The 23418-nt window shown below is 37.5% G+C and overlaps 1 protein-coding gene across 1 annotated transcript in view; it reads left to right on the forward strand.

Moving 5' to 3' along the window:
- The window catches only part of ARHGEF38 (Rho guanine nucleotide exchange factor 38), a 148556-nt gene that overhangs the window by 24730 nt on the left and 100408 nt on the right, over positions 1-23418 (forward strand). Inside the window, exon 2 of the mRNA XM_082463099.1 lies at positions 14671-14852. Coding sequence (XP_082319225.1) covers positions 14671-14852 — 182 coding nt within the window. The remainder of the gene's footprint in view (positions 1-14670; positions 14853-23418) is intronic.

A 23418-nucleotide genomic window follows, 5' to 3' on the forward strand; every position in this document is an offset into this window, starting at 1 on the left:
AACAATAAACTGTGTATGTTAGCAGGACATGTATCTTATTTTAGTTACCTTGCTTTTTCAACTTTCTTGAGAAGCACAACATTTTCAGTGAATTTCTCAGAAACTTATTTGTGCTGGTGATTCAGCTTCAGGGTAAATGAGAAAGAATCAGATTTTTTAAAAATTCAAGGGTTTTTATTATGTCAAACAACATACAAGGAATTTGTATTCAGATTTGAATCTGAATTCAGCCTGAATAAGAAGAATGAACATTAGGCCTGGTATTGAACCCATTTTGTAGAAGTCCTTGCTGTTTTGTGTTTTTTTTTTTCTAGAGCAGGTCCAGAGCCCAGAAGAATAGTTTCCTGATGGATGTTCAATCTCTCCTCCCACCCTTGGAACATTTCCAAGAGGGAAAAAAAGGAGGAAAAGCAGATGCTGCCATTCAGAACCAGATATAGAAAAATGGCAAGTAAATCATGGTCATGAAAAGAATGACTTACATTTTTTTGAGAGGTTTCTGTGTGTCAGACACTGAGTTCAGCAATTGGCCTGCTTTATCTGGATTCTTACAACCTCCTAGCAGTGAGTAATAGTTAAAATGCAGGTTTAGGAGCCAGACTGACTCAGTTTCTGGTTTGAATCCACTTACTGTGGTGTGACCTTAGGCCTTAACCTTAACCTGTGTTTCACTTCTTCACATGGAAATAAAAGGAAGGGAATAAAAAAATCTATGTAGTGTTTTTTGTGAGGATTGAAGAGCTAATACAGACAGGCTCAGTATTTAGCACAAAGTGAGAACAGTCATCCCTTGGTATCCATGGTGAATTGGTTCCAGGACCCATGTGGATACCAAACTCCACAGATGCTCAAGTCCTTTATATAAAATGGCATAGTATTTACACATCCTCCTGTATATGTTAAATCATCTCTAGATTACTAATACATTGTTAATGCCATGTAAATAGTTGCAGGGCATGCAGCAAGTTCAAGTTTTGCTTTATGAAACTTTCTGGAACTTTTTTAAGAAAAACATTTTCAATCCTTAGTTGGTTGAATCCTTGGGTGCAGAACCTGCAGGTACAGAGGGCTGACCATACTCAAAATGTTAGGTTTTATTATCATTACTATCACGATTGTTCTTATTCCCCCTCTGCAGATGAGGCAATTTAGTGAGTCCAAATGACTTGGCCAAGGTCACACAGCTAGTGGATGGCAAAGTCAGAATTGAACTGTATGTTTACCTGTCTAGCACAATTCCACTACACACAACACAATGTACCTTGATCATAGCATAAGCAGACAGGTTGAGGAGGGAAGAGAGCCCAGGCTTCAGAGCTAAGCATGTCTGGTTTGAATCCCATCACTTCTCCATACTCTGTGAGCCACTGGATAACTTTTACTCACATTCACTGTGTTCAGTTTCCTCATCTGTAAAATTAGTGTGGTGTCCCACTTCTAGTGTTATGAGGAAGATTATAGATAATGTATATATTTTTAAGTTGGTACATAACAGATGCTTGATAACTTGCTCTCATAGGCTATCACAATATAATTAGTATAACTGCATAGTGTATAATGCTTTAATATCAAAATTATTATTTTTTAAATTTTATTTATTTATTTATTTATTTATTTGTCTGTGTTGGGTCTTTGTTTCTGTGCGAGGGCTTTCTCTAGTTGAGGCAAGCGGGGGCCACTCTTCATCGCGGTGCGCGGGCCTCTCACTATCGCGGCCTCTCTTGTTGCGAAGCACAGGCTCCAGACGCGCAGGCTCAGTAATTGTGGCTCACAGGCCTAGTTGCTCCGCGGCATGTGCGATCTTCCCAGACCAGGGCTCGAACCCGTGTCCCCTGCATTAGCAGGCAGATTCTCAACCACTGCGCCACCAGGGTAGCCCCAAAATTATTTTTTAAGAATATATACTTCTATAAATAAAGTGTGGTCTATACATACAATGGAACATTATTCGTCCTTAAAAAGGAAGGAAATTCTGACATCTATTACATGGATGAACTTGAAGACATGATGCTAAGTTAAAAAAACCATTCATCAAAAAACTAATATTCTGATTCTGCTTATATGAGGTACCTAGAGTAGCCAAATTCATAGAGACAAAAAGTAGAATGGTGGTTGCCAGAGGCCTGGGGGGAGGAGGAGATGGGGAGTTATTGTTTAATGCATATGGAGTTTCCATTAGAGAAGATGACAAATTTCTGGAGATGGATGGTGGTGATGGTTACACAACAATCTGAATGTACTTAATGCTGCTCAACTACACACTTAAAAATAGTTAACATGGTAAATTTTATGTTTCATATATTTACCACAATAAAAAAAATGAGAGAAAAAAGTACATTTTTGTATAAGAGGAAAACGTTATTATTAAAATGATTGAAATGAGAATCACAGTCTTCAGATTAGCTCCTGGTTCTTCAGAAATATTTTGATGTTTTATATTGAGTTCCACCAAGAAGTCACTTTAGTCTTTATATTTTATGAGGGAGAAGGTGTGCGTGACTTATTTTTATCCACAACATATGTTTCTATTTGAATTGGCAGGTGAGCATTAATCAGTGTAGAAATCATTCTAATGATACGGTCAGTGGAGAAATAATATTGTTGTGACACCAAGAGAACATTTTATTTTACACATGACCTTGAAATAACATTTTTGCCAGGAAATTTGATGCAGTGCACATGTGGGACATGATAGAAAGAAGCCAAGCTAAAGTGCATTAGTTTTGTGCACTGCACATGATGTATAGGCCAAACGCCAGTGAGATACAAGGATATAATTGACTATGAAGGTCATTCCATCACCAGTATAATATTTGGAACAGAGATGTATTCAGTTATGCTGTTTATACTGCACCTCCTCATTTTTATAAGCTTTCCTTTTTATGTGAGTTTTTTTAACTCCCATAAGGCTTTTTTTTTTTTTTTTAAGAGAAGGTCCGTTTTGTTTAAATTGTCTTGCGCTCCAAATCCAAACCATTTTGAATTTTGAAAGCTGACTTGCTTCTGACGTTGAAACTCTTTTTTCTTTTTAAATTTACTATAATAAATTTTAAATTTTGAGAAAACAAATTTAATAGACCCAGATAGTCTTGTGTGTGTGTCTGTTCTATTTGCATCTGTTTCAGTCTCATTACATTCATACTTATTGATGTTCTCTTTTATCTCTTGCATTAGTTCTGCCTTGATAAAATACCAGCTCTAATTGCTCATCTTAGTTTCCCTTCCTTGACTTACATAGGACCCTCCTGGGCAGTGGAAGGAGCTGTTCGTCTCCGATCTTTGCTCTAAGCTCCTCTAAACCCTTGTTTTTTCTCTAGATGCAATAGTGAGTATTTATCCATCCCTGCTCTCTCCAGAGAGCTCTTAGCCCCAAAGCACGAATATTTCTAAACTTTCTAGCAGGATCCTGTTACTTGTTGAATGTTTTCATTGGGAGTTTGGAGAGAGTGAGTCTCTACAAGAAACCTCTTATATATTTTGTCTTCTGCTATACTGAGATGTTTGGGTCCTATTTCCATTTAACTGGCACTCTTACTAAAGTAACGTTTTCAGAGAGATTACAAGGGTGGCTATTTGCCAAATTCTCCTGTACTTGAAAGCAGTGGTCTTTTAACCTAAATTATAACTAACAAGGGGGTCAAGATCAAAATCTTGTTCTCTCGGAATTCTTTATATATGATTCCAATGTCTTCTAGCATCCAGTGCTGCACATAAGAAATTTAATTCAAGTCCTAGTCTCACCTGAAATTTTTCTTTCAGGAAGTTTGTAAGAGTTTCTCTTTATCCTTGGAATTTAGAAATTTCTTTATAATATGTTTAGGTGTGATCCTTTCTACGACGTGTAAAGTGTAAAAGGCAATTAAATATTTCAGAACTAGAAAGACTAGAAAATTTTGTTAATTTTATTGGTTATTGTTCTAACACATGCTTATTTCTCTCTACCTGTTCAGGTGTCCTTCTTCCTGGACTAATATTCCATATGATTTATCTTTCCCTCTTCGTTTCCATCTTATTCCTTTTTGCATTTCAATCTTCCATTTGGGACCATTTGCCCTCTGAGTAAGGTACATCTTTTAGAATTACTTTTTATGAGGCTCTTTTGGTGGTAAACTAAGATCTTGTTTTTCTAAAATGTGTTTATTTTACCATCATTTTTGAGAAAGTTTTGCTAGGCTAAGGTGACAGTTATTTTCTCTTAGTTCTCTAAAGGCATATTTTACTATGTTCTGGCTTGTGTCAGTGTCATTGTAAGGGCAGCTATTAGTCTGATTGTTAACCCTTTGTAGGTAATCTGTCTTTTCTTACTGCATGCTCTTAAGATCTAGTTATTCTTATTGTTTCAAAGTTTCAAAATGCTGTGTCTAGGTGTGGTTTTCTAATTTTATCTATCTTGTTTGGAATTCATTAAAATTTCTGATTCTGAGGCTTACTGTCTTTCACAATTTCTGAACTCTTTGGTAATTGGCACGTCGAATATTTCCTCTTCCTTACATTCTCTGTCATACCCTGTGGATCTCCAGTTAAGCTTGTTAGACCTCATTCAGTTCTCAATGTCTCCCAACCTATGCTGCATATTTTATATCTCTTCACTTCACTCTGTTGCATTGTGTATAATTTCTTTGGCTGGATTCCATTAATTTCTTCAGCTTTGTCTAATATACTGTTTTACCCTTTCACTGGGTTTTGTAGTCCATTAAGCTTTTAAATTTTAATTATTATGAGTTATACTTTTCAAAGTTTTATTTCATTCTTTTAAAATCTACATCATCATTTTTATAGCCTCTTGTTTTTTTGTTGTTGTTTTTTTAACACCTCTATTGGAGTATAATTGCTTTACAATGTTGTGTGTTTCTGCTGTATAACAAAGTGAATCAGCTATATGTATACATATATCTCCATATCCTCTCCCTCTTGTGTCTCCCTCCCACCCTCCCTATCCCACTCCTTCTAGGTGGTCACAAAGCACCAAGCTGAACCCCTGTGCTATGCAGCTGCTTCCCACTAGCTATCTATTTTACATTTGGAGTGTATATATGTCCATGCCACTCTCTCACTTCATCCCAGCTTACCCTTCCCCCTCCCCATGTCCTCAAGTCCATTCTCTACATCTGCGTCTTTATTCCTGTCCTGCCCCTAGTTCTTCAGAACCATTTTTTTTTTTAGATTCCATATATATGTGTTAGCATACAGTATTTGTTTTCCTCTTTCTGACTTACTTCACTCTGTATGACAGACTCTAGGTCCATCCACCTCACTACAAATAACTCAATTTCATTTCTTTTTATGGCTGAGTAATATTCCATTGTATGTATGTGCCATATCTTCTTTATCCATTCATCTGTCAGTGGACACTTAGGTTGCTTCCATGTCCTGGCTATTGTAAATAAAGCTGTAATGAACATTGTGGTACATGACTCTTTTTGAATTATGGTTTTCTCAGGGTATATGCCCAGTAGTGGGATTGCTGGGTCGTATGGTAGTTCTATTTTTAGTTTTTTAAGGAACCTCCATACTGTTCTCCATAGTTAGTCTCTTGTTTCTTGATTATAAGTTCAAACCACTCTGTTTCTATAGACCTACTAAATACACTTTTTAAATATCTCTAATAATTCCAATATTTTAAGGCTTTGTGGGTAAAATTGTGTCTCTTTTTTTCCTGTATCTGACTCATGATACCTCGTTTCCTTGTATATTTTAGGAATTTTTTTTTTGTGATCTCATGTTCCTTGCAATATATCTGTGGGAATTATTTGAAGCCTGAGTTGAAGACCTATTCAATTTCATTAAAAGTTTGTTCTTAATTTCCTTTCTTCTGTTTTCTTTTGGCTTATATATTTTCCCTTGTTTTACTTCTTTAGTTAAATCATTAATTTTCAGTCTTGTTTCCTTTCTTATATATAAATTTAAGGCTATACATTTTCCATAAGCAATGTTTAAGTGACATTCCACATGTAATATTTTTCTTATCTTTCAGAATAAATATCTTCTATTTGCTTTTGTGATTTCTTCTATTGCTCATTAGTTATTTAGCAGGGTTTTTTTTAACATTCCTAAACAAATGAGCTTAAGTTTTATTTTTGTTGTTTACATGTAACTTAATTGCATTGTAGTTGTGATTCTTATGTACTGATTCTTTGAAATTTTATGGTCTACAATATGGTGTATTTTCATAAAGGTTATGTTTGTCCTTAAAAAGAATGTGAAATCTCCAATTCTTGAGCACACATTTTTCCATCCTAACTGGCCTGTCATTGAATTATGTTTATAATACCATTATTATGGAAGATTTGTCAAATTCTGCTTACAACTCTCACTTTTTATATTATGTTTTGAAACCATATTATTCAGTACACACAAAATTAAAATTTTCATATCATCCTGATGAACATTTAATCATTACGGAGTGCCTTCAAGTTTATTTTGCCTTCAAGTATAATTTGTCTGGTATAAAGATAGCGTTACCATCTTTCTCTTCATTAGTATTTGCTCAGTATTGTTTTTTACTTTTTACATTCAAACTTTCTATGTGCTTATGTTCTCTGTCTTGTAAACAGCACATAGCTGTAGCTGTTTTTTTTTATTTTAAATCCAGCTTGATAATCTGGGTATTTGATTTATTATAATTGCTCATATATTTGGATGTACCTTATATTTCTCTTTTCTTCTTTTGAATTACTTTTTCCTCATTACATTTTGCCTCTACTGGTTTTGAAAATTTACATACTATTTCTATTATTGTGATGATTGGTCTTGAAATGTTAACATGCATTCTTAATTGAAAAACATCTAAATTACTCCAATGCCTTTACCTTTTCTGCATCACTACAAAGATGTTTAAATGTTTAAAATACTTGCAAAGCTGCCCTCTCCTCTAATCTCTCCTACTCCCTCCCAGCTCTCTACCCACCTCAGTCACACCGGCCTCCTTCCTGATCCTTGAACAGGGCACACACACTCTCACCTTAAAGCTTTCCACTGGCTGGTTCCTCTGAGGAAAACAATGTACCCCAGACACCTGCATGACTCTCTGTCTCCTTTCGTCTTTGCTTAATTTGAAAATTTCCCCACCATCTTATTTAAAATTGCATACCTTTTGAGCATTTCCTAGAGGCCCTCATTGCTGTATTGTTTTTACCATACCACATATTACCTTTTAGTATACTAAATAACTTATTTATATTCTTCTTTCCCCACTAAAATTTAATCTCCATGAGAAAAGGGATTTTTTTTTTTTGATATTTTTTAAACTGCTGTATCTTCAGCTCCTAGAACACTTTCAGGCTCATAGTAGGCCCTTACTCATTTGTGAAATGTTCAATGAATCCAGGCCCCAAACCCATATGAGAGCCAATTATTGTCCCTGAATTATTAGGGAACCTTCTCTCCTGCCCCCTTTTTTTTTTATCATCACCCAGAGGTACGGCTGAGACAATTTTTACTGATGTCTCTCCCTTTGGAGCATTATTTGTACTGAACTAGTTCACCTTTTTCTGAGTGTTTCCTTTCTGTTCCTGGCTTTATGCTATTTCTCTAATCAGGTTCCCCACTGCTCAGAAACGTAGCCCAGATCTCATCTCCACCATGTCCTGTCTCCTCGTTGTGGACACACAAAGTTCTCATCCTCTTAGGACACCAGTGTCTGTAGATGTCTCCAGGGTATTTGGTGGTTTCAGCCTCACTTAATTCCTTGGACTGCACTTAAAGTTTACTCCAGCCCTCAGAGAATTTTTACACATTTTTGAAGCCTTAGTCATTCATTTAAAATATTTTTAAATGTTTTATCTGGTGTTTTTAAATGTCTCTGAATCTCTACCAGTCAAGCTGGGATTCATTTTTCATGATTTGTGAAATACACCTGGAGCGGTGTGCCTTTCTTCTATAGTCGTTTATTTCTTCTCTTTGCTGTTGTCACTGCCAAGACCTTCAGAGCCACTGCCACAGCTGGAACTACCACTTGAGCTATTGTGTGGCTGCTTAGGGAAACTATTAAACTGAATTCAAGACAATAATGCATTAGAACACAAGGACTATCTGGTTTATTATTGATGTCTCTCTAACTGAAAACTTTTGTACAATCCTGTACCTATCCTCCAAGTGTGATTTTTCTGGCCTGTACTGGAAACCAATACATTAGTCAAAGATGAAAAAACTATATTGAAAGAAAAAGTCTAACTGACAATCTCATGTTTATTTCACTACTGAAACTCAAGCTACTGTGGCACAGGCTATCTTGGACTAGTAGCTTGGGAAGATTCGCTAACGAACACTGAAAAGTGGGAGGAACCTTACGTGTAGTTCAAGTTCTTAAGAGGAGCAATCTAAACAATGACTGTGATCTTTCAGGGATTAGATTATGTGGGGATATTGGTTTCCTATTGCCTCTGTAACAAATCACCACAAATTTAGTTGTTTAAACTAACACAAATGTATTATCTCAGTTTCTGTCGGTCAGAAGTCCGGAGTGGCCGAGTCTCTGCTTAGAGTCTCACAGCTGAAAGCAAGGGGTCAATAGAGCTGTGCTCCTTTCTGGAGGTTTGAGAGGGGAAGGCTTTCCTCGCTCTTCAGGTTGTTGGTACCTATTTCCTTGCTGGCCATCAACCAAAGGCTGTTCTCGGCTTCTAAGGGCCACCCGCATTCCTTAGCTCTTAGCCCTTCTTCCTCCATCTTCAAAACCAGCACTGGTGGGTCAGGTCCCTCTCAGTCTTCACCTCTCCTTGTGTTCTCTTCTGCTTTTAAGGGCTAATGTGATTAGATTGGGTCCATCAGGATAATCTCCCCATCCCAAAGTCTGTGACCTTAATCACATCAGCAAAGTCTCCTTTGCCGTGTAAGGTCACATATTCACAGGTTGCAAGGATTAGGGTGTAGACATCCTTGGGGGGCCATTTTCTGCCTATAACAGTGAGCAAGAATCCAGATTATAGAAACCAGGAGAAAGCGTATCAATAGTGGAAAGGGAAGTCAGGACCACTAATGTCCAGATATGAAGACCACTGATGTCCAGAGATATTTTCTGAAGCCCAGAAGTTTCTCCATGAAGACATGCAACAGGACATTAGCAGATATCCATGAATCAGACTCACAGCTGAGGCTCAAGCAGGTGGGATTTGATGTTAATAGAAAGCCCTTAGCCTGATGGCCACTGGTAGTCTTTCAGACACCACTCAAATTTACCCAGGCTGGTGTGCTTTCCCTCTCTGGAATGACAGAAAACTCTTCAAGGAAGAGGAAGCCCTGAGGCACCAGTCTTATCTCCTCCTAAAGCTATCTCTTGGGCTTCCCTTTGAGGTTGGAAGTGGTTGGCATTTTCAATCCAATTTTGAGGCTTTCAGCCTATTTAAATTACAGGCCACCAGCAGAATATCTTTTTTAGGTGTTTTCTTTTATCTCTCCTTATAGATTGCCTAGCCATGGTCTGAGTTCATATCTCATTTGTATGCTTTTGCTGAACGTGGCAAAGAAGAATCAGAACATGCCAACATTTTGATTTTTTCTACCATTTCCTCTAATTATATGCCTTAGTATGCGGTAATATAGATTTACCAAATATTTTGCCACTGGATGGTAATGGTCACCAACTCTCCAGACTACAAATGTCTTCCTGGTATCCTTCCTCCCCCACTAGGCCATTTTCACGTTACAGGTTGCATTATTTGCAACACTTAAATTTCTAGATACCAAAATCTCTGTCATATACTAATAAGCTTTCCTAAAAACAACAGAAAAATGTGGCTTAACACATGGAAATTTATGTGTCTCATGCAAGAAGTCTAGGAGTAAGGAGGCTCTTTACATCTTTCCATACACTGCCATCCATTGTGTATAGGTCTTAATCTTTGTGGCTAGTATTTCATGGTTCCGGCATGGCTGCTGCACCTCCAGGATTCACATCCACATTCCAGGCAATAAAAAAGAGGCAAGAAACATAAGGGGTGAAGGATGGAAGAAGGGGCATCTCAACCAAGTTTGCCTTTTTACAGACTCCTGAAACCCCTCTCAGAGATTTTTACTTACATCTCTCTTTTGCCATAAATGAGACATAGTTTTAAAAAGAATCTAAGAAGTAAGCATTTTTATCTATTCAGTGTTCAATTTATAAAAGACAAATGGGAGAATAGATATTGGACAGGCAAATAGCAGTGTCTGACAACTATATTGCTATTGTAAAGAATAAAGATGTATGTATATATATATACATGCTTACCAAACAAAATTACCACCATATAATGCTAAAGTTGAAAAAGCAAGTTGTAGAGGAACGTGTATATGAGTATATGTTGTTTAAAAAAAAACAATTAACTGCTATATTTAATTCATGCTATATTAACTGCATGAAAATATTTTGGGAAGGTTATACACTAAACTGGAATGCAGCTAAAAATACAGTGAAAATTATATTACAGCTAATAAACAGGAATTGCATCTAATAAGAATAGCAAACATTTACACAATATCTACTATTCTTCCAAGCACTGTTGTGTTTAACAAACATTAACTCATTTTATCTTCACAATCACTTTATAAGGTTTTACTAATATTACCCTTAATTTACAGATGAGGAAATGGATGCACAGAGTTAAATACCTTGTTCAAGGTCACATATCTAATGTTAGAGGTGGAGTTTGAATCCAGGAAGTGTGGTGCAAAGTCTAGGCACTTAACCTTGAAACTATATATAATTTTATAACTTGATAAAATTAAATCAATTACCTCTCCTTAAAACCCACCCCAAAACAGCAGCAGCAATAGCAACAACAGCAAAGCAGAAAGAGTGCACATGAACTCTAAGCAAAACGTGGGCTCTCAGTGAAGATTGTCATCAGTCCTCCCCAGCCATGCCCTTACCTTCGGGTGCTTTTTCATCTCTCTAGAAGACCAGGGTTCTCCCCACACATACTCCCAGCCCAGGAGAGCTACCCAGGATTCCAATCGCCAGCTCTATTCTGAATTTCCTCCATGGGCGGCGCCCCTATTTTTCCTTCTCTTCCTCTCCCAACATAGCTGTCCACCCACTTCGGAGTCATGTTTTTTTCTTGACAAGTTGATAACTATAAGATAATGAGATAACTGTTTGCCCTAAGGGACGGAAAAGTTCAAGAGCTGAGAGAAAGAACCCTGTCATTCCCATGTCTGTGGAAATAACTAACATTTATGTGGTTTTAAAGACCTTAAGGAGATTCCACATACCGTTGCTCATTTAATTCAGTCTTTATGAAAACCCTGTGATGGTTTTCATTCCTAGTTTACAGATGAGGAAACTGAGGCTCTGTGAGAATAAGTACTTTTTTTTTTTTTTTTTTAATCCACCAAGTTCTCGCTGTGAACAGTGGCAGAGGTGATCTTAAGTCTGGTTTTCCTTTCCCCAAACTGCAGCAAACTCCTTTTACATAAACTTTCTTGGGCAGGAATTTCCACATATCTTACTCATGAAATCTTAGCTAGAATAGTAAAAATTTATCATCACTGCTGGAAAAATAAAGCTCGAGGGTAAAAGAAAGAGGTTGGGCAAGGGGAGGTCACTTATGTGGTACCGTTTTCATTCACAGTAGCATATTTTGGTTAAAACTATCTAAATGTCCTTTTAGCCTCCATTTCCCTTTAGTTTTGACACAGTCTTTTAGTTTATGCTAAATACTGGAAAATAGTCATTCCTAAAGATTTATTTTTCCTTCTTTCCTAAATACTTAGCTCCTCTGTTGCTTTACGTAGAAATAAAAGATTATTATGGCTGACTGCTGATTTGGGTGATCTATATTGGTCATATTCGTGTGTTACAAGTAGTTTTACGTGTAAAAACGTAGTATAACTGAAATGTAAAAGTTTTAAAGGTTGAGAGGGATCTTATAAAAACAAAGCTTGTGCCCACAATGCATTGTGGAGAGTTTGTTGGTTTAAGAAATGCAAACAGAACCCGTGTTTAGAGACCGGATGGGAAAATGATTGTTTTCCGGAAACAATCGGAGAATGACCGGAAGTCTTTGTTCCCACAATAAAGTTGAGTCAAAAGAACAAACAAAAGTAGCTCTCAAGATTGCTCCACTCTGAATTCTCTAAGAAGGTTTTTATCCCTGAAGGGAGACGTTTCTGAAGTTGAATATCTTGACTGACACTTTATTTCCAACCCTGTGACCCCCTAACTTGATTCCTAACAAGATATTGAGCAGGATTGGAAAATCTAATTTTTAATTAATAAAATCTGATATTGCACATTTCAAGTGCAGCAACTGGAGAAATCTGTAAAATAAGTTAAATTGATGTAGTAATTGAGTCCTGGAATTGAGAACTAAAAAGAACCTGAGAATGTATTTTTGGAATATTTCTTAGCCAAAGATCAGGAAAGACTCCCTTCTCCTTGCTAGACCCCCCTTATTTGTAAGGCACAAAACGTTTAGAACTTGGAAAAGCAGACATCGGTTAGTGCCCCTTTTATTTTTGAGATAATATTAAATAATAATTGAATACTATCCATACTGGTTTGCCAGCTCTCTACTAGTGAAGTTTCTGTCTGTGAGCTATTTTATACATCCCAGGAGAAAAGAAGCCCCATCACTCCCCCCTCTGCCCTCTGACTTCCAGCCCCCAACCTTTTAGAAGGAGAAGCCAAAGGTAGGCTCCCAAAGGTCACAAGGTCCACTTGTGAATACAACCTGTTCACTGCATCTCTCCTCACCAGTGACCTGCCTTTCTCTTTTATATCCAGAAGAGTTCATAATAGTGATGCCTAATTGTAACTCTTCCTGTCGAATTTGGGGTGCTGAGAGACAGGCTTTTTATACCTTCCAATAAAAGTATCATAAATTAGGAAGAAACCCCAAGTTCTCATAACATAGATCAGGATATGAAGGCTCCTTACATGATTCTCTTCTTCAGTAACTTACATAGATTATTTCTCTGGCACTGAATGGCCTAAGCCTTGTAAAACCATGTGCTGTTAAGTGCTATTGGTCAAATCCTTCTTCTTTCCTGATGAAGGAAGAATAGTTTCCAGGCAAATGACCCAGAAGCATATTCACCTGCAAGTCAGGATTGTCCAAAGACCAATCTAGTGCACCTTCCAAACTAATGCTGGAATTACCACCACAGTATGCTTCCCGAGGTTGGATTATGAAGCCTCTGTCGGGCCTCCTGAAATGACTGGGCCAGGGACAGAGGAATGCTCACTATTCTTAGTGTCTATTCACATTCTAGGGGCAGTCTCTTCACATTGAACCATTAACTCTGCTATGATAGTATTTCTCCAGTTGTCTTAGCTCTGGGCTCAGCCAAGAGAACATCCTCACTTTATTTCCATTTCCATAAGTGTGATCTGTGCACTTTTTCCCCCATACAGAGTCTTTCTAGGCCCTTTTGTAAAGCTCTACATTCTCAGGAAGTAGTGTCAGCATTAGAGATGTCTTACACGTCAGTTACTAGAATCATATTAGTTTTAAAGGAAATAAAATTACTTCTGCAAATAGAGACTACAATGAAAATTAAGTTTGTGATGACATCAGGCTTGAAGCAAATCCATTTACACACACACATACACACTGCCCCACTATCTGTCACTGCTCTGATTTCATCTGTGACCTAGCTGTGGCTTCCAAAATTTTACATCACCGTGGGGTATCTCATTCTTGAAGATATTTAGCTTTCTTACATTTTACTTTATATAAAACCTTGGCTACATGTGAGGATTCCCATTTATCTCAACATCTCCTCAGCACTGTGATTTTTTTAATTAAAAATTTCCGTTTGGCAGCTCAAGAATTCTGAAATAACAAGATATGCATCCCATTGAAGACGAGCTGTGAAAAATCTTTTTTTTTTTTTTAAAAAAAGGGAATGCTATTTATTTATTTGGCTGTGCTGGGTCTTCGTTTCTGTGCGAGGGCTTTCTCCAGTTGCGGCGAGTGGGGGCCAGTCCTCATCACGGTGAGCGGGCCTGTCACTGTTGCAGCCTCTCTTGCTGCAGAACACAAGCCCCAGACGCGCAGGCTCAGTAGTTGTGGCTCACAGGCCCAGCTGCTCCACGGCATGTGGGATCTTCCCAGACCAGGGCTCGAGCCCATGTCCCCTGCATTAGCAGGCAGATTCTCAACCACTGCACCACCAGGGAAGCCCCTGTGAAAAATCTTAGTTGAAATTTGTTTAACCTACCACTGCCTCACTCCTCAGAGATTCTAACTGTGAACTGAAAGACAAATCTCAATCATGTACAATTGTTTTCCATTTCATGGAGATTTGTGTACCACCCACTGAGAATGAGGGGCAATTATTTTTAATAATAGAGACAAAATTGGAAGGTGTTCCACTTACTAATTAAAAATCTTCCCTTGACTTAAATGTGTCCAGAAGAAGTTCTGAACTATGATTTTATACATTTTATCTCTAGCTGAAGACCAGGTTTGTAACCTAATATAGTAGCAATGGGATATTTTAAAGACTAGACATGTCAAGTATTTTTTAACTGACCTGTTAGAAGTATTCCTTCTCACACCTCTTCCCTCTCATAGTTTCATAGGATTCCAACCTTAAGGGAAACTTCCACACATCACTTCCCAAGAACACACGTGAAGACACTCTAAGCCTTTTCCCTTGCTAACAATAATCCTGCAGCGGCATTGTTTGTAATGAAGGAACCAGAAATCTCAACAGAATGCCTCATATGTACGTGTTTTCATTTAACAGAAAAGATGACCCCACAGGCTGGGTGTTCCACGGCTGAGACCCTAATTCAGGAGAAGGAACATCAGAGAATGATGGCAAAGCGTTCGAAAATCATCAAGGAGCTGATACAGACGGAAAAGGACTATCTCAATGATCTAGACCTGTGCCTTCGAGAAGTGGTTCAGCCCTTGAGAAACAAACAGGTAAATGCAACTTTGAGGGTCCCCCCTGCCACCACCCATATCCTTAATAGGATCACCAGCACCATGAAATCAGCACTCAAGCGCATGAGGGTACCCTCTGCCACAGCGATGGTGGAGTGACGGGCCTCTTCCCCTGAGGCCCTGGGTGTGGGCTAGCAGAGGAATCCCCAGACTCAGACTTCCGTCAGCACAGGGACACCCAGAGTCAAGGAAACTGTATTCTAAACTATGGGCGAAAGGAAACTCAGTTTTTGCCATTTTGAAATTTCAATGTGTTCTTTCTTGGATTCATGTGGAACTGCTAACAAAATGTGAGCAATGAGTTTTTAACAGTTTAGGAACAACGCACTTAATTTGACCCAAAGAAGTCAAGGTTTCAGAAGAGAAAAATGTGGGGTTTTTTTTTCTCCCCTACATTGAGAGCTCAATTAAACTTATGACTATTAACTAAGTAAAATTCAACACAGAAATTAACCTGAATGTAAGATAAAAAATTTCTCATTGATAGGACTGGCCTCGGACAAAACTTGAGGTGTAAGTTAATCATTCTCCTCCTTTTTAACCAAGGCCTTTTCAGGGAATTTCTTTCAGGCAATTAGAGTAAAGGTACAAGGATGTTTGTGTGTGTATATATATATGGTCACTAGGGCGGCAAGTGGTCCTCATATACAATTCAAACAATATACAAAAAACATAAACCATAAACAAAAACATAAACAAAGTAAAAATGATCAGAAATTCCACTACTCAAAGATAATCACTATTCACATGGTTGGGAACACCCTTTCAGACATCAGTTTGGACACTTACATATCAACACACACATATATATTTTTACATAAATGTAATCAGAACCACACATGCTACTTTGTAACATACTTGTTTCATTCAGCAGTCTTTTGGGTGTATCTTTTCATGACCACAAACACTTTGCAGTGGTTTTCTACTGTTACTGATGCTGAGACACAAATATTTTGGCTACTGTCACATCTGCATAGAATAAATTCTTATAAGTGGAATTGCTAGGTCAAAGGATATGCATATTTAGGATTTTGATAAAAATTGCCAACTGACAACCAAAAACTTGATACTGTTCTAATTTTTATTCCCATTAATATTGCTTGAGAGGGTGCTTCTCTGCATCCTCTTTAAAGCTGAGCATTATTGGTTTTACAAACAACAGTGAAGACCAGGTGCCTTCGATTTCTTCTGACAAATATCTTCTTATATATTCATCAGCCATTTCTATTCATTTAATCCTTATTCATATCCATGTCTTTTGCCCTTTAAAAACAATTACGGCTTCTCTTTTTCTTATTGTTTTATAAAACCTCTTTTTACATTAGGGATATTCTTTTTCAACCTCACATGTTGAAGCTAATTTTCTCAGTTTGTCTTTTGCCTTCTAACCTTGATTAAGGTTAAAAAGTCAAAACCTTCTTTATGGTTTATTTGTTTGTTTTTGCCGTGTTTAAGTGGTTGGATATATCCAACTTTGTGGATTCTGGGTTTGGCATCTTAACATGTACCCCATGATTAGAAAAATATGGTGAGTCAATAGTTCCAGCATCAATTATTAAATCTTTCCCCCAGTACTTACAACATCCAGAAGCAAAGTTTATATTTCTTAGCACAAGACTCTTCTCAGAAATAATAGAAAAAGTATCTGGTCTACAAATCAGGGAAAACCAGTGTAGATCAAGTTGACCTTTGATATAAAAGGTTTTTTTTTCTTTGTTTGGTTTAGGACAATGTATAAAGAAAAGTGGCAAAGCAGGCTTGGCATATTTCCTCATAGGGAGTCATCTTTAGTTTTCTTCCCTCATGACTTTTTATTAGGTACTTACTATTTGTTGGGTCCTGTTCCAAACACTTCATTAGTATTCTGATTTAATCCTCTTGCAGTTCTCAAGTTAGAAGGCAACTTTCTGAATCTGGAAATTTCTTAGTAATTCTGTAAAAGTAGGAATAGCATTCATGGTCCTGATAAAAATTTGCTCTCAAGTTTCATTGCTAAATATATAAAAATATTTTTGTGTGTTTTTCATTTAATATAAACTAGCTGCATTGATGCAACCTCTATTCTGGCAGATATCCATGGTTATGAATAAAATGTTCATTTACAGAATTATTCAAATATTGATTTTAAATGCACGTGGCATTAGACTCTACCACTATCTACCCTCCCTTACGGTACAGTCCCAACCAATCACTCCTATCTTTGAAAAAAGTTAAACCTAGCTCCATGTCTCCATAACTTCTCTCTCTCTCTCTACCTAATTTTGCCATCCATTTTTGGTAATTTCAACATTCAGGCAAATGATCCACGCAGCCTCCCAGCCTCTCACTCAGTTCTTTGACTTGTTTATATCCAGCGATCTTTCCTCAACCCCGTCTCAGCCACTCGTTCCAGGGCCACATCCTACAACCATCATTACCAATAACTTCACACCCTCAGAATCAGAATTCCAGGCTTACCATTCTCTAACCCCCATGTCCTCTCTTTCAGCTCACTCCCACTTCTATAGCCAACAATTTCCTGATGCCGCCAGGACTTCCACCCTACTGAGCTCACCACTGCCTTTTCACATGTTCATCAAGCCCACACCTGGTTTAGTTCCCATGGGTCCTTCATTTTAAAAATCACTCCTTGCAGATGATCTCAATTCCCTTTTCACTCTCTCTTTCCATTTACTTGCCTGAAAAAACCTGCCCTCCATGAAGTTCCATTTTCTGCCTACTTTCCACCTTTATCCATGCAGCTGAACCAATCTCTTAAAATTCATGACCATTTCCTTCAAGTGGGCCCCCCAGTAATGTCTCTGAAAGTATTCTTTCACATCTGTTTCTTGCTCCTCACATCTCAAACACTCCCTCTTTTCTTTGAACTCTCAGCTAACACACTTTTCCATCATTTCATTGAGAAAGTAGACACAGTTAAGAAGGTTCACACACTCCCATCACCAAGTCTACCAACCTATCTGCATCTCTACCCATATAACCTGGCCTGAAAACTTCTCTACTAATGCAGGATTCTATCCCCTCAAGCTTACTCCAGAATTTAATCCTGACAGTGTCCTTCTTCTGTCCTGCATAATTGATTTTACTCTCCCTATTGGATCTTTCTCATCGTTGTCTGCTATCTTAAAAAACAAAAACACAAACTCTCTCTTGATCCTAAAAGAATCGTTTATATTCTCTATCTTTATTTCTTTCTCTTTTTAAGTTGAATATGAAGTATTTAATATGTATAAAATCAAAGGTGATTAAGACATGTTTCAAAATAAGCACAATTTACCAAAATTCTGTCCCTGTGATGAGTTAATGATCAATATAAAAAAGACTACAGGGCTTCCCTGGTGGCACAGTGGTTGAGAATCTGCCTGCTAATGCAGGGGACACAGGTTTGAGCCCTGGTCTGGGAAGATCCCACATGCCGCGGAGCAACTAGGCCCGTGAGCCACAACTACTGAGCCTGCGCGTCTGGAGCCTGTGCTCCGCAACAAGAGAGGCCGCGATTGTGAGAGGCCTGCGCACCGCGATGACGAGTGGCCCCCACTTGCCGCAACTAGAGAAAGCCCTCGCACAGAAACAAAGACCCAACACAGCCAAAAATAAAAATTAATTAATTAATTAATTTAAAACAAAGAACAAAAACACACAGGGGGACAAGTGGGTACTTCTTTCTAAAGCATTAAAAAAAAAAGAAAAAAGAGTGGCCCCCGCTTGCCGCAACTAGAGAAAGCCCTCTCACAGAAACGAAGACCCAACACAGCCAAAAATAAATAAATAAAAATAAATAAAAAGACTACATATATAAGAAAATACCTTCCTTTGAATTCATAATCCATTTTTGTATCAAATGGAATAAGACGTTTATTCAGAATGAAAAGGTTCTCAATTTTACACCTTCTACTACACTGGTGTGTTAAACTGGTGTCACCAATATACATGCCGTTGCTGAGCTATACTCTTGTGTATGCTAATTTTTGTTTGTGTTTTCACTTTTGTTGTCTTTCTTCTTTTTTTGCTTCCTATGTAACTCTTAGAAGCAATTCTAAGAATTGGTGTTTCAGACCATGTAAAATAAAATGTTTCCGTTATGGTGACATGTCGTTTATTTATTTGGCATGTTTAACTTTGGCTCTCAATACTTTGAATTACCGTTCTCAGAACTCTAACTCATATTTCCTTTGTTATGCCATTGGGATTGCTTATAGCTTCTTGATTTTTCACATCTGGCACTTCCCTTTGTTTAGTTATCTTTCAGTGCTCTCTGCCTTCCTCCTTGTGGAATTTAATTTCAGTCCAGTAATCTGTATGTCCTCTCCACTAATGTTGTAATAGCAATCAGTGGGAGGTTTCTGAGGTCTCATGTCTGATCAAGCTTTTCCCCACTTCTTAATGCTTTTAAGCTTTGGTTAAGTAAATAAATGCTCAGGAATTCAGATTATTCTTATAAACATTTATATGCGTGCTAAGGTAGTTAATTTATGCCACCAGTTCGTTAACTTTACCACCTTTTCATTGTTCATTAGGTTTTTCATGTCCTCCTTCTCTCCTAAGCATTTCAATACCATGGGCTTTGCACACAACCCACCTGTCATCAGTTAGTGTCAAAATTTAGAAATTAACACATACAGTTTTCATGTTACCATGGAAATGGTCTGCAAACCGTGCTTAGCTAAACCAGAGGCAACATAAATAAATATTTTACATGTACAGGTTAGGCTGGAAGGGACTTTGGGATGTCATCTGATGGATGTCTTTTCTCTTGTTGAGAAGACTGTCTTTTCTGCATTGTATTTCCTCCATGTCTTCTCTCTATGCAACTGATCCATGTCTTTTCAGTCCCAGAAGAAACAAGTCAGTTTATAAAAGTGAATACAGGAAGAAGGAAGTTGAAAACTAAGAAAAGCACTGTTCTAAGGGAACTTGCATGAATGAATCAGGGTACAAATGAATGTCTGTACCCAGCGCTTGACCGACACCTGTTTTGTGATAATTGTAGTTACAAAACTTGATCTTAATCTCAAGGCTTTTCTATAAACAAAACTTCACCTAACTGAAAGCAAGGTCAAATCCAGCAGTTACATCTTCTTTAGTGACAGCATTGTGAGAGGTTTTGCAAAGAAGGCAAAAATTATCCACAACATTCAGTGTTGAGACATTTGGTGGGAAACTGGTCCTAGTTATTTATTATCCAAATAGGGCTATAGAAGAGACTCTACATTTTTGGCAGTGAATCAAACTAAATCAAAACCAGAGTAAATTAACCTAACCATGGAAAATGGTTTTATGTGTAAGAAAGGACCAAAAAGTGATTGAAAATGGTAGTTAGAGGAATTTAAATACATGTTTTTACTTTTCTTAGTTTTTAATTATTTTTTTATTTGTAAAATTCACATAATACAAAAATACCAAAGATCTCAAGGACACGATAACATCTTATAGCTACTCAGTTTCCTTTTCTAGAGGCAAACACCATTACCAGCCCCTCCAAGGGTATTCTATTTATGTATATATATTTGAATACACATTTAGTCAATTTTCATCTATGTAATAAGAAAGTTATATGTATTTATTTTGGATTCACTCATATTTGATCTAATTGTATGAATTATAATCGACGTCTTGTGTTTTCTGAAAAAAGGACAAATAATTTTGTACTGACAAGAGCTCAATTGGAATTTTCTGTTAAAATTTGGATACCCTTTATGGCAGCAATTTTTAAGTAATTTTCATTAGAAAAAATATATAGAAGAAAATAATCACCTATAGCTTTACCACTTAGAAATAAGCACTATAAATATTTTGGTTTATTGTCTAGGTATATACAGATATACCCAAATATTTTGTGAAATTGTAATCATACCATATATACCCTTATGGAAACTCTTCCCCCTGAAAAATATATTTACATGTTTTATTTTAAGCCATAAATAACAAAAAGTAATTTAAATGGAAAATATTTTATTTTCTTTACTGAGGGACCATAAATTTGAGGAGAACAATATCAAGCTCTCTCTGTATGCAGAGTCCCTTGATGGAAAAGGGTGCCCACAAGTATTATCATGCAAGTCTATGTGTCATGATGGCAATTGATCTGTGTGATATATGTGACCTATAGTACACCGTATTGACATCCTACCAAAACCCTCTCCCTCAGTGTCCAAAGTGGGTGAGGGGAGGCCTGGAATAGGAGAACATGAAAGACAGGGAATTAGAGAGGACAAAACTTTAACTTGTCCTTTTTTTTTTCAAAAGGGCAAGGGAGGGAAGGGACCACAGGGCCCAGGGAATCAGCTTCCTGCCCCTGTCCCCTACTTGAGTGAAGTTGCTATAGCTTAAACTATGATATCAACCCTGATAGAGAAGCTTATGTGTGAGGAGAGAGCACGGAGCAGATCAAAGTATCTCTGAAGGGGGACAGGGAGGAGGAGGGTGTAAGTACATAACGATAATAAAAATACTGTTCAAATACTGTAATGCCATGAAAATCTGTACATAACAGAAAGATGGCCGTGGCCCAATTGATGTCCTATGAATTTGAAGCTATAGTTACTACATTTCAGTTTAGTGAATGATTTTTATTTTCCTTAGGAGTTTGCTGTATTTTTTTTTTCTTTTTTAATTTTTAAAAATGTTTATTAGTTTGCTGTATTTTTAATGGCTCCCTCCTCACCAGAATGAGTCCATTGCTGTCTTATATAAAGGGGACTGTAGCTTCAGCACATGTTCTGGGAATTTCTCAGGCTTCCATTTTCTGCCTTCTCATCTGAGGTTTCTGGTTGGACGTTCCTGGTGTCTGTCTTGACCCCTCAAATCTGGGGTCTACCTCAATATCCAGGGCCTGGCTGCCTCTCTACATGAAAGCTGCTCCCAGGAGTTATACAGAGCACAGAGGCTGTGCAGCAGACCCTTTGGACAGCCTGCTTGTCTCACAATTTTAGTTTTGTTCCTTGGATGCACTCTCTGAGATTACTCTTAGTTCTGTCTGAATTGCCTCCTTAATCCCCTCCTCAGCCCAGCTCTCAGCCCACTTCTCCAAAAGAGGAATTCAGATAATGAAGTGAAATGAAACTTTGCCAATCTCACTGAACAAAGAACAGAATTACAGTCATGATAATTCACTGAAATACAAGATAGAAGAACCAAGGCAGAAATATTTTATCTAGTAATTATTAAAATATACCCAGCTTTCATTTATAGATAGATAGGTAGATAAATTAGGTTTCTCAAAGCTATTTACTAAAAGTTTGCCTGCATAACAAATAGAGGAAATCATAGGTGAGCAAATATCTATTGTCATAAATCTTTAAGTGTCATAGGACTCCTGTCAAAATTGTCTTCTCTAGCTGTCACCTTCACTAAAAGACTTTTACTGTTGTCAGAAATAATAGTCATTCACTTTTGCTTAATAGGCAACCATGCAATTTTTGCCCTCCTGTTTTTTCTATTACTGTACCCAGCTACTCTTTTTTTTTAAGACTTTATTTTCTTAGAGCACTTTTAGGTTCACAGCAAAGTTGAGGGGAGATGTTGCATATACTCCTTGGCCTCGCTCAGGTATAACTTCCCCCATTATCAACATCCCCCACCAGAGTGTTAGTTTTGTTACAGCTGATGAACCTACATTGACACATTGTTATCACCCAAACTCCAGAGTTCACATGATGGTTCACTTTTGTGTTGTCTATAGGTTTTGACAAATGTATAATGACACGTCATTATGGTATCATGGAGAGTATTTTTACCACCCTAAAAATCCCCTCTTATTCCCAGAATGTCATATAGTTGGAATCACACAGTATGCAGTCTTTTCAGATTGACTTCTTTCACTTAGTAATATGCATTTATGGTTCCTTCTTGTCTTTTTATGGCTTGATAGCTCATTTCCTTTTAGGGCTGAACAGTGTTCCATTGTCTGGATGGACCACAGTTTATCCATTCACCTACTGAAGGGCATCATGGTTGCTCCCAAGCTTTGGCAATTATGAATGAAGCTGCTACAAACAACAATGTACAGGTTTTGTGTGGACATAAGTTTTCATTCCACTTGGGTGAAAACCAAGAAGCATGATTGCTGGATCATATGGTAATATGTTTAGCTTTGTAAGAAACCACCAAATTGTCTTCCAAAGTGGCTGTAGTATTTTGCATTCCTGCCAGCAATGAATGAGAGTTTCTGTTGCATCACATCCTCACCAGCATTTGGTGTTGTCAGTGTTCTGGATTTTGGCCATTCTAATAGGTTTGTAATGGTGTCTCATTGCTTTAATTTGCATTTCCCCAGTGACATATGATGTGGAGCATCTTTTCATATGTTTGTCATCCGTATATCTTCTCTGGTGAGGTGTCCATTAATATCTTTGGCCTATTTTTTAATCGGGTCGTTTGTTTTTCTATTATTGAGTTTTAAGAGTTCTTTGTATATTTAACAGTCCTTTGCCAGATGTGTCTTTGAGAATGTTCTTCCCATTCTGTGGCTTGTCTTCTCATTCTCTTGATATTGTCTTGCATGGAGCAGAAGTTTTTCATTTTAATGAAGTCCAACTTATCAATT

This window comes from Balaenoptera physalus (assembly GCF_965194825.1).
Source record: "Balaenoptera physalus genome assembly, chromosome: 5".
Taxonomy (NCBI): Eukaryota; Metazoa; Chordata; class Mammalia; order Artiodactyla; family Balaenopteridae; genus Balaenoptera; species Balaenoptera physalus.